Source organism: Microtus pennsylvanicus, chromosome 7, assembly GCF_037038515.1.
Source record: "Microtus pennsylvanicus isolate mMicPen1 chromosome 7, mMicPen1.hap1, whole genome shotgun sequence".
Lineage (NCBI taxonomy): Eukaryota > Metazoa > Chordata > Mammalia > Rodentia > Cricetidae > Microtus > Microtus pennsylvanicus.
Genome location: NC_134585.1, coordinates 2,702,852 through 2,720,163, shown reverse-complemented (window position 1 = coordinate 2,720,163; position 17,312 = coordinate 2,702,852). Strand labels below are relative to the sequence as shown.

The following is a 17,312-nucleotide window of genomic DNA, read 5'->3' as shown; positions in this document are numbered from 1 at the left end:
AGCATGCTGACTGGACAGTCCTGGGGACCAACTTGGGACCAGAGTGCACACTGTCCTGGGTACCAGCCTGAAGATCAGCCTGGGCACCAGTGTGCAGACCTTCCTGGGGACCAGCATGCTGACAAGACAGTTCGGGGGACCATCCTGAAGACCAGCCTGGGGCCCAGCGTGCAGACCAGTCTGGGGACCACCCTGAGGCCCAGCGCACAGACCGTCCTGGGGACCACCCTGAGGCCCAGCGCGCAGACCGTCCTGGGGACCACCCTGAGGCCCAGCGCGCGCGCACACCGTCCTGGGGACCACCCTGAAGCCCAGCGTGCACACCGTCCTGGGGACCACCCTGAGGCCCAGCGCGCACACCGTCCTGGGGACCACCCTGAGGCCCAGCGTGCACACCGTCCTGGGGACCACCCTGAGGCCCAGCGCGCGCACACCGTCCTGGGGAGGGTGGGAACATGCTATAAAGAGAGTTAAGTGGGACATTCACACGAGCTCCGTGCCACTCCTCACAGCTGCGTCCCACCCGTGTGTGCTCAGGAGTGCCTGAGGGAGGCCGTGGAATGGCACCTCTCTGTTGGAGAAGACGATAGCTGTACCGTGAACCCCTCTAGTCCACACAATGGAAGGTGTTTTTAGAGTAATTAATTCAAGGGTCAATATTTGAAGAGAAGAGGAATGGAAATTTTAGGTCAAACAAAATGTGCAAAGTGCATCTGGGACATTAGAATTCAAAGGAATGGTTTCCTCTGGTAGAAAAGTCAAATATTAGGTCTGCTAACACACATCTATGTTCTTTTCAGAGTTGGAGGAAAGAACGTTTCCGCGCCGGCGAGTCACCCTCTGTCCATCTCAGAAAGCGCCTGCTCCCCGTGTTTGGGCTCAGCCTTGGACAGTGGGTAGAGGGCTGGGACAGATGCATATCCGAGTGTCCCCTCCCCTTCCAGCCCCAGCCATCTCAGTCTGCAGAGGACTCCTGTGTGCTCCATCTGGCAGAGTGTCTCAGAGATCAGAGCGATGGTTTCTTCACAGTGACTGTAACTCGGGGCCCAGGCACACCCTAAACTCATCTTATCTAAAGAGGGACACGTGACCACAGGGAACCTCAGATCTAACCTCAGATTGGCTGAAATTCTACTCCCAGCCCTGAGAGCTGGGTCAGCAGGCCTTTACCTCAGGGTAGTGGTACTGGGAGGTGGTGGTCAGGAGCTGCGAAGCCTCGGTCCTGGGAGTGTGTGCGTGTGACCAGGAATGGGAAGACTAGCGTAAAACTACAGGATGGCTCTCTGAGGGCACGTACTGGGCAGACACCTCTCCAGAGAGTCTGTTCAAGGTAACTGAGTGAGTCTGCCCGAGTGTGTCTTCTTGAAGCACAAGGATGGGCGTGTCTCATTCAGCATGACGGACAAAACTCAGATTCACAGCTTTGCCCAGGCTCCTTTGATGGGTCTCTGAGACCTGATTTATCAGGCTGTGGTCTGAGCAGTTGGGTGCTAATGGCAGGGTCTGGGGTGGGGGTTGGAGATGGGAGTTAAAATATCAGTAGATTCAGGTACAGCCACTAAACTAAAAAAAAAAAAAAAAACACCTCAGTCATGGGGGATCGTGTGCCCTGCAGGCCAGGGACGCCTGAAGCCGCTGCTCTGGAGAAAGTATTCCTACCTAAACAAATCACCTCCTCTATCTCATTCTATCATTTTTCTTCTGATCTCGTATCCTTCATACAGTTTTTCCCCCAAAATATAATGAGCTGCTTTCTTTTTTTAAAAAAAAGGGGGGGGTGCTTCTCATGGTAATTACACATTTGTAACACACAGACAAATTACATATGTGTAATACATACACACAATCTAATCACACATAACACAGTTGTTACCATAAAATGATACAAGGAGCTAAGTATCCTGAAAAAGTGTCAGATGTTTAAATATTGGACAATATAGTAAGAAGGATTCATTTTGGATATTTCTATCTGTGGGCTTCATGTGACCTTTATAAAATAATCTGCATGAAATAAAGAGAAATTAGATCCAGCATAAATGTGGAGGCCAGAAGGGAACCTCAGTGTCCTCCTGAGGAACACCGTTCAGCCAGTTTAAGACAGGGTCTCTCACTGCCCTAATCTCACTGACTCAGCCTGACAGAGAGCCCAGGGTGCTCCAGAGATCCGTCTCGACCTCCCCAGCACTGGGGTTTAACCTGTGCCACACCCAGCATCAGAACAAGAGTTCTGGGACCTGACTTTGTCACCGTGCTTGCGAGGCAACGGTTCCATCGACTGAGCCAGATCCAAGCTACTCAATATGTCCTTTTAAAAAGAGTCGGAACTATTTGGGTTGTATAGAATTATTCTAACAGACAAGGAAATGTAAAACATAAGCTTAATTTATTCCCTACACATTATCTGCTTTAGGCATAAACCATGTCTGAGTCGTTCCTTTCTTTCCTATTCCCTCGCCAACTCTATGAAACAGGATTTCCATTCCTGGTTTACGTGAGGAAACAGTGAGCAGATATCTTAGCGTTACTATTACTCTGGTGGAACACCAAGACCAAAGCAACATGAAGAATAAGGGTTTCTTTCACTCACCCTTCACTATTACAGTCTGTCTTGGGGTTTGCACTGCTGTGAGGAGACACCATGATCACAGCAATCTTATAAAGGACATTTAACTGCGGTAGCTTACATTTTCAAAGGCTCAGTTCATTATCATCACGGTGGGGAAACTTGGTGGCCTGCAGGCAGACATGGTGTTGGAGAAGGAGCTGAGAGTCCTACATCTTGACCCACAGGCAATAAGAAGTGAACTGAGTACTGGGTGTGTCTTGAGTATACATGAGACCTCAAAGCCTGCCTCCATAGTGACACGGTGTCTCCAACAAGGCCACACCTCCTAATAGCACCATTCCTTGTGAGTTTATGGGAGCCAATTACCACATTCCACTCCCTGGCCCCATAAGCACGTAACAGTATCATAATGCGAAATGCATTTAGTCCAACTTCAAAAGTCCCCATAGTCTATCACAGGCTCAACAATGTTTCAAAGTTCAAAGTCTCTTCTGAGATTCATGCAATCTCATAACTGTAATTCCCTGTAAAATCAAAATGAAAAGAAGATCACATACTTTCAACATTTAATAATACATGATATACATTATTGTTCCAAAACATGGGGGAAGTGAGCATACTAAGGAAGACTGAAAAACATCTGGGCAAACTCCAAACCCTGTGTCTCCGTGTCTGATGTCAAAACGCTCTTCAGATCTCCAACTCCTTTCAGCTTTGTTGACTACAGCACACTTCTCTCTCTTGGGTTGGTTCCACCCCCTTTCCTCTGCAGGTACCCCATGGCTTTGACATCTCCAATATTTTGGGGTCTCCAAGGTGATCCAGGTTTCTCCTTCACAGTTTTATGCAACGACATCTCTAAGCTTCCATGCAGGGAAAACCCTGACACATGCCTAGCCTCTGCTGCTTTTCCTAGTAATGGAGAAATAGTCCGTAGCCCCTTTCTTCTTTCCTTAACTCTAAAGCCAGAACCACACGGCTGAAGTTGCCAGGTTCTGCTGCTTACTGGAGCTGGAACATGGCCCCTCTTCAATTACATCTTCACCAGCGTTTGTTTTTGATGGTTTCCTTCACTGCCTAAACTTGGTACTTTTCATTGTAAATCTTCATTAGAGCTAACGCTAATAACCACATGACAGTCTATACTAGGCTGTTTTGAGATTTCCTCTGCCAAGGGAATTAATGCAAAACTCTTTTCACTTAAGCCTCAGTCAGACTTTTTGGCCAAGGGCAAAAAGCAGCCACATTCTTCAAAATATCACAACACTCTCTAGGTCACATATTAATATTCTCCTCTTGGGCCAGGCCCCCAGAGTTCATCAAACCACACTCAGCGCCGCTGTCTTCCATGCTCCTGCTAGTGTGACCCATAAGTAGCACTCAAAGCATCCACAGCCCCAAGTCCATACTCCTTCAAACCAAAGCTGGTCAGGCCCATCACAGCAATACCCCACTCCTGGTACCAACTTCTGTCTTAGTCAGGGCTTCTATTGCTGTGAGGAGACACCACTACTACCGCAACTCCTATAAGGGAAACATTTAATTGGGGCGGCCTACATTTTCAGAGGCTTAGTCCATTATCACCATGGTGGGACATAATGATGCACAGACAGACATGGTGCTAGAGAAGGAGCTGACAATACTAAATCTTGACCTACAGCAGCAAGAAGTAAACTGAGTCACTGGGTGTGGCTTACGCATAGATAAGATTTCAAAGCCTGCCTCCACATTAATGTACTTTCTCCAACAAGGCCACACCCACTCCTAATAGTGCCACTCCCTGTGAGCTTGTGGGGGCCAATTACATCCAAACCACCACGCAGTCCATTCATGAAGTCAGGACAGGAACTTGAGCAGGGTAGGGACCTGGCAGAAGGAGGAGCCGAGCTGCTTACTGGCTCACTCCTCGTGGCTTTCTCCACCTCCTTTCTTACAGCCCCAGGACCACCAGCCCAGGAACGGCACCTCCCATCCTCAACCATCAACCACTAATTAAGGAAATGTCCTGCAGGCTTGCCTATTGCTCAGTCTTACGTAAGCATTTTCTCAGTAGAGGTTCTGTCCTCTCTGATGATTTAGCTGATGTCAAGTCGACATGAAACTATCCAAGACAGCAGGCATTGCGGCAGTAATTGGCTGCCTAGACCCGAAACAATCACACAGAAACTGTATTAGCTACAATACTGTTTGGCCAATAGTTTAAGCATATTTCTAGCTAGCTTACATCTTGAATTAACTGATTGCTATTAATCTGTGCATCAACACGAAGTCATGGCCTACCAGCAAGGTTTCAGCAGTATCTGGTGGGCATCTTTCTCCTTCAGCAGCTCCATGGCATCTCCCTGACTCCGCCTTTCTTTCTCCTCTATCTCTGCTTAGAATTCCCACCTTGCCCTATTCTGCATTGCCATAGGCCAAAAGCAGCTTCTTTATTAACCAATGACAGTAAAACATATTAACAGCATACAGAGGGGAATCCCACATCACAGATGGGCTCAGATGCACCACGTAAGGGGCAGGTGGAAATGGGGTTACTTCTGTCCCAGAGGATGCCAGGCTGAGGCCAGGGGCTGGACAGGGAGCACACGTCTGTAGGGTCCAGAGCCAGGAGGAGGCAGGTCCTGGGGAAGCACTGTCAGTGGGGGAACTTGAGCCCAGAAGGAAAAGATTTCATGATGTGGAGACAAAAGAGCTCCTTCCTTCAGCCTTGTCACCTCAGCTCAGCTCAGGAGTCCTGCAGAACACAGGGGACAGTGGAGTTTCCAGACCGAACTCTGCAGTGTCTGTCTTCTCTCACCCCCTCAGGCCTCCCGGACAGCATGGTGGTGAGCAGAGAGAATGTCTCAAGTTCCAAGTCTGCGCTGCTTCACAGCACAGTCCTGAACAGGGAACAGGCCTGTGCAGGAACAAGGCTCAGAGCAAACTCCCTGGTCAGGCCCTGGGGTATCTATCTTCCCCTGTGTTTCTGCCTGGTGTCCCTCACACCCCACTCCACACTGTAGGGAAGCAGATCTCTCTCTGAGGGAAGACTGAAGGGTGTTACCTGTCGGCTGGAGTCCAGACTGTCCTAGAGAAGAGAATAAAACAGACACTAAGTGCATGGAGGAAGATCTGTCCCCAGACACCTGTTCCCATAGGCAGAGCTGCCATCACAGGGCAGGGCTGAGGGGAGTGTGGACAGAGAGAAGGGGCTCAGGAAGCCTCAGGCACACCAGCCCAGTGGCTCTTCCTTCACTCTTCCTCTGTTCCCAGTTCTCAAGTTAGAACCATCTTAACTTTCCCATCTCCATCTTTCATCAACCCTGAGGGTTCACTCTAGTAACTTCAGACTGTTGGGTTCAGGGTCCATTGACACCTGAGACCACAGCACCAATGACATTCTAAGAACAAAGTCATGTCTCTTCTCTGAAATGCTATGGAGTCTTGACCACCACCAGGTTCCTTACCTTCCTGGTTCCTGAAGTAGGTGAACAGCCCCAGCCCGAGGAAGAGCAGACCCAGCACGAAGCCCCCAACTCCACTCAGCATCTTGTTCTGTGCAGATGAGGACTGAGCCCCTGAAAAGGAAGCCAGGTTTAGAGGTTTTCATCCCAAATCTTGCATCCACTTGAGACCTTTGAGATTCAGAGCTTTGAGACCGAAAAAGAAGCCTGTTCTAGGGGATCTGGACTTGAACACTCCTGGTGATGTTTGGAAGCAGTCAAACAACAAGAGGTTCACAGCATGAAGAGATTTAATATGGCCACCCTGAGGGGAGCTGACAGGAAGCCTCTGAGCTCTGAGGATGCACAGTCCTGAGGGTGACAGAGCTAAGCAAAGGCAGAGCTGAGACTGGACGTCCCTGAGGTCAGCCATGACCTGCGCTGCTTCTTGTCCATCATCTGCATGAGCAGCAGCAGAAACACAACCCAGCCAGAGGCAGAGGCTGCAGCCAGGGGAGGACAGTGCAGAACCAGTGGAAATAGTGTGTGGTCAGAGAGAGCTGACAAACAGTAAGCCAGGCTCCCTTCCCTGTGGGTGAGGATTAGCAAGGTCAGGAAAACTGACAGGCAGGGGTAAGCCACGCCCCTCCCTGGTGGGCGGGGATTCTCTGGGTCAGGAGCTTCCTTCCCACTCACTCCACTCCACTGTGACAGGGCTGGTCAGGCTGGGATGCTCCACCTGGCAGGTGTAAACCTCTCCACTCTGAGGAACCGTCTCCAGCATCACCAGGATCTGGAAGGTCCAGTCTCCATTCCAGATCAGGCCCGTGGTCACGACCACAGTCTTCTCCTCCTGGCCATTCCGGAACCATCTGACTTCAATCTGGCCTGGGTAGAAGCCTCTCACAGAGCAGACCAGGAGGTTGTGGTGCTCCAGGGGCTGTGTCTTTGTTGGGTACACAGTCACCTGAGGCTCAGCTAGAGGAGAAAGGGAGGTGAGAATAGGTCATGAGGGCAGAGCTGTCCTCTCTGGCTGGGGACCTGTCTGCCTCCATCAACCCAGGCTGAAGTCCAGACAGGCCTCCAAAACCTTCCCGTGACATTAATCCTGATCACAGGGCCATTAGATCTGAAGAACCCTAAGGTTTTATTTTATACCTCAGACAACTTTTCATTATTGAGTTAAAATATTTTCAATTTCTACAATACATTGTATTAATAAAGGGAAGAAAAGTATTCCTCCTCCGTTGTGTGGTTCCTGTAGACTGAAGGCCATAGCTAACAGGCCAGGAAAAAAAATTTCTGCACTGCCATCCTGGTCTGGAAAACAGTCCTCAGAACAGCAGAATATTAACACACTTCCAGTTTATACTCCAGTTTCTCCAGAGATCAGGCCCCAGAGCTGCAGGCCCCTGCTGGTGATGTCAGAGCTGGTGGGCAGGAGCAAGCCCAGCCCTTCTCCCTTGCAGCTCCATGGCACTGTTTATAGTTCTGTCTAGACCACCCACTGCAGGAGTCATGGAAGCCAAGCCAGGCTGTATCACACACTGTGGAACTGGCCACCTGTGCTGGCTAGCTCACATCAACTCAACAAGCGGTATCTGAGAGGAGGGAGCCTCGGTTGAGAAAATGTCTCCACAAGATAGGGCTGTAGGGCATTTTCTTAATTAGTGATCAATGGGGTATGGGAACGCAGCCCACTGTGGGTGGTACCACCTCTGGGCTGCTGGTCCCGGGTTCTGTAAGAAAGCAGGCTGAGCAAGCCATGAGGAGCAAGCCAGTAAGCAGCTCCCCTCCCTGGCCTCTGCGTCAGCTCCTGCCTCCAGGCTCCTGCCCTGTGTGAGATCCTGTCCTGCCCTCTTCCATGAAGAACATGGATGATGTATAAGCCATCACAGCCATAGTCACCCAGACTAGGAAACTGCTTCTCCCTGGAAATCTTTAAAAGTCAGACATTCCCTTTAGGGGCAGGGACGCTTCTCCTTCAGGCTCCCATCACTCATGGCCACTGTTTTTCCTGACACCCGCGGTCACAGGCGCTCCCCTAATGATGCTCTTCTGAGGGTAATTCTGCCTTGGCTCCTGCTTGAGCCGGCGGACAATTCACAACCCTCCCACTGTCGACTCGGTGTAGCTCAGTGGCCGGTGCTACTACACTCGACCTCTAAATTCCCGCAGATGCTAACAATTGCCACTGCACCAACAAATGATCCCAAAGAGTCTCTTATGTCTGAACTTTCTCTGCTCTCACTTCCAAAAGTCTAACCCTAAGACTGTTCCACTTTCCACTCCTGAAAATCTTTTATCGTCATGATTAACTTCTGCTCAAAAACAAAACAAAAGAAAAATCTCTAAAACCTATTGTGTAAATTCTAGGATTTATGAGTTTTGGGGTGTGGTTAAAATTCTGCAAAATATGGAACAAAAAGCTTAAAACTTGTAACAAAGGGTTGATGCTTTTAAAAATCTATACATGTGCAATCATAATTCGCTATGTGTGACTGGGATTCAACTCTTGTTTAGGAAGGTGGATGTTTTGAAATCGCAGCCCTGAGACTCACCTCCATCTTGGCTGATGGCCTCTTCAGGATGGAAACAACATTGTGGCTAGCGGCAAACTGTTCTAAGGCTAAAAAAGAGTCCATGCCATGGACCTCACCACCATCTTGATTAAGATGACCACGTGCTATAAACCAACTAAGGCGACATTCATAAAACTTCTTAGTCTACTGAACGAATCCTCTGCTTATCATCGTATCTTCCTTTTACACCAAGGAGGCAACAATGGGTCTCTAAAATATTTTGGATTATAGTGGATTTTTGTTTTGGTTTTTTTAAGACAGGGTTTCTCTGTAGCTTTGGAGCCTGTCCCGGAACTAACTAGCTCTTGTAGACCAGGCTGGTCTCGGACTCACAGAGATCCGCCTGCCTCTGCCTGAGTGCTGGGATTAAAGGCGTGTGCCACCACCGCCTGGCTAGAGTGTATTTTTATATGATGATAAATTCTTAAGATTATACAGGTCTATTCAGGTTAACAGAAACTGTCTTGGAAATGCGTGTCTAACCATTATGTCTTTGCTAATTGTGTTCAACACCAGGCTTCTGGAAAATTTTTTAAAGAAACAAAATATGTTTGATAAATAAGATTTATAAATTCCTAAGGTCTCTTCGGGTTAGCAGAAACTGACTTGGAGATATATGTCTGGCCTGTTTGTCTTTGCTAATTTTGTCAACCTTTAGCTGTTTGGATAAACTGAGACATACCATGGAGGGGTTGAAGGTGAGACATACCATGGAGGGTTTGAAGGTGAGACATACCATGGAGGGGTTGAAGGTGAGACATACCATGGAGGGGTTGAAGGTGAGACATACCATGGAGGGGTTGAAGGTGAGACATACCATGGAGGGGTTGAAGGTGAGACATACCATGGAGGGGTTGAAGGTGAGACATACCATGGAGGGGTTGAAGGAAAATGGCCCCTGAAGAGAGTGGTACTATTAGGAGGTGTGGTCTTGTTGGAGAAAGTGTCACTGTGGAGGCGGGCTTTGAGGTCTCCTATGCTCAAGATACCACCCAGTGTCATAGACCACTTCCTGTTGCCTGCAAGGCAAGATATAGGACTCTCTGCTACTTCTCCAGCACGCTGCCGTATTCCCAGCCACCACATTCCACCATGAAGATAACGGGCTAAACCTCTGAAACTATGAGTCTGCCCAATGAAAGGTTTTCCTAATAAGAGTTGCCGTGGTCATGGTGTCTCTTCACAGTGACAGAAAGCCTAAGACGCACAAGAAACTGGTATTCTGGGAGAGGACTCTGGCCAGCTCAAGTGTGGTGCACATGGCTCTGGCGGGCCTTGCTCTTCTCCCCCATTCCCTCTGCCTTGCCAAAAGCCATTTGATTATTTTCCTAAAGCTAGCCAGCCACCAAGGTCCATTTCCTTGTGTGACCACTTCCTCCTCCTGAGACCACCAAGGTCCAGCTATCAAAGTATCAAAGTATAGAACTCAAATGCCCCCTTTGGCTCGGCTAATGAACCTGCCCAATTAAAATTAAACACCTCATCCTAACATGGAGTTTCCCTTTTTTGCCTTGATAAACTGCCATTTTCCTATGGGCCACATCAGTTTCTTCTCTGCCCAGAGCAGGCCATTGTCCTTATCTGGGACAAATAGCCCTGCCCCCTTCCCCCGTCCCCTTCTCCTTCTCCCTTGTCCTCTATCTCCTGGGTTTGTCTCTTGTTCCTGGTCCTCTGTCCCTCCGAGAACTTGGTCTTGGGCATCGAGAGCCGATATTTTTCCTTTCATTCTATCATGGTGGGCTACGACAGGATCAGGACAGTAAGGTTTCGGGTCTCTATGAGAGCTGTATTTATGGTCTTGGAAAGCTCCCAGTTTCTCTAATTATAATTTGAAGTTTTATTTTGATAATAAAGGATCTTCAATTAAATTTTTGGTATTTGTTTGTTTTTCAAGACAGAGTTTCTCTGTGTAGCCCTGGCCATCCTGGAATTCACTCTGTAACCCAGGCTGGCCTCGAACTCAGAGATTCATCTGCCTTTGCCTCCTGAGTACTGGGAAGAAGAGTGTGTGCCACCACTGCCCAGCTTCAAGACAAATTTTTAAGGCCCAGACTTAACAGGGCTAAAATTATAAAGACCTAATCTTACCAAAGCTATTAACTTGTCAACTGCTGAAGGTAATTAAGACATGCGAATTAACGGTCAGTAACTTTATAAATGATCAGATCCTTTTTTTTAAGATTTATTTATTTATTATGTATATAGTGCTCTGCCTACATGTGCCCCTGCAGGCCAGAAGAGGGCGCCAGATCTCATTACAGGTGGTTGTGAGCCACCATGTGGTTGCTGGGAATTGAACTCAGGACCTTTGGGAGAGTAGTCAGTGCTCTTAACCACTGAGCCATCTCTCCAGCCCCAATGATCAGATTCTTTAATGAGCTCAGAACTGTGTCAGTCATGCCGAGTGCAAATGCAATCCACTTGCAGGGACGAGCTTTATCAGCCTCCTGTAGATGTTTTCAAGGTTAACCCTAAAGCAAGTAGCTAAAAACATCAGTCTGTTTAAAATCAGGTATACTTGATATATGGTGTTCAAACTCCTCAGAGATCTGCTAAATATGACATGCTAAATGTTTAATTTTTAGCTTCCCGTGAGAACCTTTATCCAGCAATCGATGGAAGCAGATGCAGAGATTCACAACCAAGCACTGGGCTGAGCTCCCAAAATCCAGTTGAAGAGGAGGGGTGAGAATATGAGCAAAGAGGTCAAGACCATGATGGGGACCCCCACTGAAACAGTCTACCTGAGCTAAGGGGAGCTCACTGACTCTGGACTGACAGCTGGGGACCTACATAGGACCAAATTAGGCCCTCTGAGTGTGGGTGACAGTTGTGTGGCTGGAGCATCTGTGGGGCCACTGGCAGTGGGGCCAGGATTTATCCTGTGATTGAACTTTTTGGAACTCATTCTCTCTGGAGGAATACCTTGCTCATAGTGGGGAGGGCCTTGGTCCTGCCTCAAAGCGAGGTGATAGACTTGCTTGACTCCCCGTGGGAAGCCTTACCCTCTGGAGTGGGGGTAAGGGAGAGGGAGTGGGAGGAGGGGAGGGAGTAGAAATTGGGATTGGTATGTAAAATGAGAAAATATTTTTAATTAATTAATTCACTAATTAATTAATACACACACACAGCTTCCCATGACAGACAGAAGCGACAGCTCCTAGAGGCAACCCTAAGTTCTCCAAAGAACTCCATGGCATAGGCAACTCCTCCTGGGTTGTGGCAACACTAACCACTGAGCAAAGAGAGCTGATGGTGTTGACAACTAACTGTAGCTTTATCAGTTTGGCAGCAGCAAGCACCCAGCCCCTCCCCGCGAGGCTGCTGCTGCCCGGTTAGTTCATTTCGTGTGTAAAATCAGGCCTCACTTTTCCAGAGCCATTAGGTCTCCCAACAGGAAAGGCAGACACAGAACGCTTTACCTTGCTGACTGACTTCACACTGAAAGATAAACCACAGAATGGGTTTCAGTGTTTTACTATTCCTTTATTTTAAAGAGTTTGCTTTGTGATGACTGATCTCAGGGACCAACCATCTGTCTCTCATGGTATGGAAATAAAAGATTTGAAGTTAAGTGAGTTGTGAGGATCTAAGAAAGTAACTTAAGGCATGCCACTGCGTGGTGACGGTCTAAGAAAGGGATCTGAGGCGTGCCAATGCGCGTGGTGATGGTCTAAGGAAGGGATCTGAGGTGAAAACAAGAGATTTCGCACATTTCCTTCCATCTATGCTATTGCTATTAAGACTTCACAAGTTCAGAGGTCTTGGCAATGGTGGTGCACATCTTTAATCTCTGGAAACAGAGGCAGGCGGATCTCTCTGTGTTTGAGGCCAGCCTGGTCTACAGAGTGAGTTCCAGTACAGCCAGGCTATGTAGAGAAACCATGTCTCAAAAAACCAAAAACAAAAATAGTTCAGAATTTTAACATTAACCAATGGAGTTCTGATAAGCTATTAATCTAGAGTTACTTAAGTTTTGCTAATGTCATCATAGTCAGAAGCTCACGATTTTACATTTCTTTGGTTATTTTCTAAGTATAGATTTAAAAGTGCTTCTCATCATACTGAAAACATCTCTGTCATATCTATCTATCTGTATGTCTGTCTATATGTAGACATAAACATATACTTATACATGTACACACACAAGCACACACACACAGACACACACACATGCACATGCACACGCGTGCACACACACACACATGCACACACACACATGCACATGCACACGCGTGCACACACACACACAGACACACACACACATGCACACGCGTGCACACACACACACTCACACACACACACAGACACACACACATGCACACACACACATGCACACACACACACAGACACACACATGCACACATGTGCACACACACATGCACACACACACACATGCACATGCACACGCATGCACACACACACATGCACACACACACAGACACACACACACATGCACACACGTGCACACACACATGCACACACACACAGACACACACACACATGCACACACGTGCACACACACATGCACACACACACACACACACACATGCACACGTCCAGTCCTCCGGACAGAGGAGAGCATGCTCACACTTTTAACCCACAGCCACAGCTTCTGCCATGGCTCGCAGACATGAGTCTACTCCAGCTGTCTACAGATACCTGTTAGCTGCTTCTGCCGTGGCTCGCAGACATGAGTCTACTCCAGCTGTCTACAGACACCTGTTAGCTGCTTCTGCCGTGGCTCGCAGACATGAGTCTACTCCAGCTGTCTACAGACACCTGTTAGCTGCTTTTTCTACAGGTGCAAATTTAAAACAGTGGCAATGCTAATATGTCTATAACTTTTATCTCTTTTTGTAAACTTAAGGATTTAATGCAAACTTCAGGGAGTCACAGCTTGGATCCACCTGTGACAGATCAGACCGGGTCCAGGTAAGCACCCCTGTCAATCAACAGCCACACACTCCTTCTGGGTGCTCCTCACATGTGTGTGACACCCCCCCCCGTTTCTCTCTGTATTCCCCTCCTCTCTCCCCCTCACTCCCCTCTTTTCTCTGTGTCCTCTCCTCTCTCCCCCACTCCCCTCTTTTCTCTGTGTCCTCTCCTCCTCTCTCCCCCCACTCCCCTCTTCTCTCTGTGTCCTCTCTCCCCCCACTCCCCTCTTCTCTCTGTGTCCTCTCCTCTCTCCCCCTCCCCTCTTCTCTCTGTGTCCTCTCCTCCCCCTCCCCCCACTCCCCTCTTCTCTCTGTGTCCTCTCCTCCTCTCTCCCCCCACTCCCCTCTTCTCTCTGTGTCCTCTCCTCCTCTCTCCCACTCCCCTCTTCTCTCTGTGTCCTCTCCTCCCCCTCCCCCCACTCCCCTCTTCTCTCTGTGTCCTCTCTCCCCCCACTCCCCTCTTCTCTCTGTGTCCTCTCCTTCTCTCTCCCCCTCCCCTTCTCTCTCTGGCCTTTCCCTCCCCATTTCCTCACCTCTCTGCTGCACTGTTAGAATCTCCACAATGGCGTAGTTGAATCTGCAGAACGTGTGCACCTTGGCCCGCTTCTGCTCCAGGAAACCCTTCTGGCTGTTCCAGTACTCTGCCTGGATCTGTCCCAGCTTAGTTACTGCTTGGTACTTGCCCACTTCGCTGTCAAATCGCAAGTGTTCCTCCTGGTTATAGATGTGTCGCTGCAAGTACCGCACCCGCTCCATCCCATTGGAGTAATGGCATTCGCTTTTAACTTGTTGCAAGAAACGAGCTGTGGAGACAGAAGTGTCACCTGCCCAAGTGACTCTCTCTCAGGGACCCGACACCTCAAAGCCATATGTCCCTCTTCAGATACCCAAACCAAGTGGGCATGAATGCCTTGAACCACCTCTGCCTACACTGCGCTCTCTCTCTCTCTCTCTCTCTCTCTCTCTCTCTCTCTCTCTCTCTGTAGCATAAATAATAAAAACCCAGAGACAGATATTGGGGTTCAACCTAAATACCAGAAAAGCAAGGCAGCCAAGCCACTACAGAGGTCTTACCTCTACCAAGGCTGGGCAACTATAGACTAAGCAAACTAAACCTCTCTCTCCTCCCATTTTATATCCCCTCTAGTGCTGGCATTGAATGCATGTGACTTCCTAGTACTGAGATTAAAGGTGTGAGCCACCACCACCTGAATTTGTTTCTGTATTGGTCTTGTGTAGCCCAAGGTAGCCTTGAGCTCACAGATCCATCTGCCTCTGCCTCCCAAATTCTGGGGTTAAAGGTGTGTGTTAGTATTATCTGACCTCTAGTGGCTTTAACTTCGCCTCTGGTCTTCAGGCAAGGTTTATTTATTAAAATATGAATATCCCACTACAATCTTAACAAAATCCATAAAAGAGAAGGACCCAGATTCTGGGAAAACCTACCTCGACTGCCAGAGAAAGCACAAACACCCCACCCTTTCACTAGCCCGTGCCTCCCCTCATTTCTTTAGTCCTTGTCTATGACCTCCAGACCCCAAACGGGTGGAGAAGTTGATGGGCCATTTCATCTCCCGCTTCTCCCAGTCTTGGCCAAGAATACATCCTCTGCCGAGGCTGTCGAGATGGTTCAAGGGTAAAGCACTTGCCTTTTGATTTCCAGAGCTCACACCATTAACCCTGTGAGGGGAGACAGAGGGATCCAGTAGTCTCATGGGCCACTAGCCTAGCCTAGCTCCAGACCCGTCAAAGAGCATGTCCCCAAATAGAACAAAAACCCTGGAGGAATGGCAGGGATGTCTCCCACATACAAACATCTCCGCTGCTCAGAAAGGGTGGAAGTGTTACTACTGACCCACAGTCTAGAAACGAACAGTCCAGATGGGTTAAAACAAAACAGCACAACCCTGCTATGGCCAGCCAGAAGGGACTGGTAGTGACCGCTGCGGTCAGGTCACCTCCTCAAAGATCAGCACCCAGAGGGGGCCCTGGAGCAGGGGACACCTTCTGATCCCGAGCCCATAATGTCCTAATGAAGACCACACACAGTAACTGCTCAGGGCTGAGCCTCAGCCTGACAGCTGCCTCCCACCTTCACTCTCAAGCCTCTTCACCCTTTCTAGAATATTCTGCGTCTGACCGTGACGCAGGCCTGTGCTGCCTCTGGGAATCTAAAGAGGAGAAAGCAACGACCTCTTCTCACTCTTCAGCTTAAAATTATGAAGTGAGAAACCAAAGGGAAACGGTCAAGACGCGATCCCAGAACGAGACAAGTCAGGAGAGAAGGGTGCGGCTCTGTAGACGGAAACGGAAACGGCAGGGAAACGGAACCAGAGACGACGCGCTCTGGGGAACCGAACGACGGTTAGCGTCAAGGATGGTTACATCGGTCTCAGACAGGAAGGGTGGTGGCTACAAGTTTTTACGGACGGGTGCACACGTGAGGTGAGGTGAAACCATGCATAAAAACTTGAGAGTTCATGAACTTAGCCAAGAAAGCAGAGGACAATGAATCTCAGAATGTAAGGGCGCAGGCGAGAGAGGAGCTGGAGGGATCGTGGGGAGCTAAGCACTTAAAAACCGGGCGTTGACGCAGGCCTCTGGGCTTTTCCTAAGTAATAGGAAACTGCTGGAGAAGTTTCCAGAAATTTAAACCATCATCCCAACACTGACTCACAGTCTCTGATCTGAATGACAGATCCAGAGAATTCACAAGCCAGATCTTTTTACAATGCAATGCCAAATTTACTTGTCAAATCTGATCAGAGGAGGAAGCTGATGAGATTCAATCCTCTTTCACGGTTCCAGGCCACAAAAAAACGTGAAAACAAAACCAAACCGGGCTCCAATCCGCCCCAGGCTCTCAGAAGGACCGCTCACGGAGCCCACGGCTCTAAGGTTGCCTTAGCTCCCAAGGAGAAAGCGAACTAACCCACCACCCAGCTGAGCTTCCACACAGGAAGCTCAGCTTTTTACTCAAAACAGAAACATATATACAACATAGAATACAAACACACATATGAAGTCCTATTTTTAAAGAGAAACCTCTTTGTCTGGCATAGCTCAACACAATGAGGACAAGCCCTGTGCAGGGGTTGATTTAACACCATGACTATCAGTCCTCTCCCGGCCCTGAGGACTGTGACCTGAGGACTGTGACACAGGCTGGAGATGCTCCAGGAAGAGACTGGAAAGCAATGGCTGATACGTGGGGCCTCTCACACAGATCTGAGAGCACAGGCATCCACACTCCTCTTTGGGGAAACAGTTTGGATTTCATGTGAGGACTGTGGGTGGTCACAGAAAATATCAGTAGATTCAAGGGGCTTGACCTGGACAGTGAGAAATCGGCCCCTTCCTCCCCCGCCCCCAGCAGCTCAGCACCTGAGGTGCACACTTACGTCGGGGGTCCCTGACCAAAGCCACGGAAGAGCTCAGCACCATCAGTGTCAGGACCACAGCTGCCACCCAGGGGCCTCTGGGGAGCCACAGACACACCATGCTGGAGGAGAGGTGGTCTCACACCCTGAAAACTGTCTCCTCTCTCCATCCACACCCAGGTCAGAAGACCCAGGGGATTCACTGCTTTGGTGCTGTGCTGAGTAAGGTCGATGCTGAGGAGCCAATCAGCATCAGATGTGAACATCATCATCAGTTACTAGTTAGAAATTCACTATGAGGGCCCTCTATGAAACCAGCAATTTCTCTTTTAATTTGGTATTTTTAATGCTTGATCCAGTCGCAGCTGAAATGCTTCCATCCAGCCACAGTGCTGGGCCGGCTCTGCGATGGTGTCACTCATTCG

General features: G+C 48.9%; 1 protein-coding gene across 2 annotated transcripts; it reads right to left on the bottom strand.

Moving 5' to 3' along the window:
• Positions 1 to 4,974: 4,974 nt before the first annotated feature.
• Positions 4,975 to 17,060, bottom strand: LOC142854244 (H-2 class II histocompatibility antigen, E-S beta chain-like). Of its 2 annotated transcripts, XM_075979544.1 has the most exons (6): positions 16,909 to 17,060; positions 14,041 to 14,310; positions 6,685 to 6,966; positions 6,013 to 6,123; positions 5,610 to 5,633; positions 4,975 to 5,300 (listed from the first exon to the last, which is right to left on the bottom strand). In XM_075979544.1, exons 1-6 carry the CDS (start codon positions 17,006 to 17,008, stop codon positions 5,287 to 5,289), a joined length of 801 nt encoding a protein of 266 aa, XP_075835659.1. In that variant the 5' UTR covers positions 17,009 to 17,060; the 3' UTR covers positions 4,975 to 5,286. The 2 variants fall into 2 exon arrangements, 1 of the variants encoding a protein (XP_075835659.1); XR_012911308.1 differs by lacking the exon at positions 4,975 to 5,300 and having other exon boundaries at positions 5,611 to 5,633; positions 6,728 to 6,966.
• Positions 17,061 to 17,312: the final 252 nt, after the last annotated feature.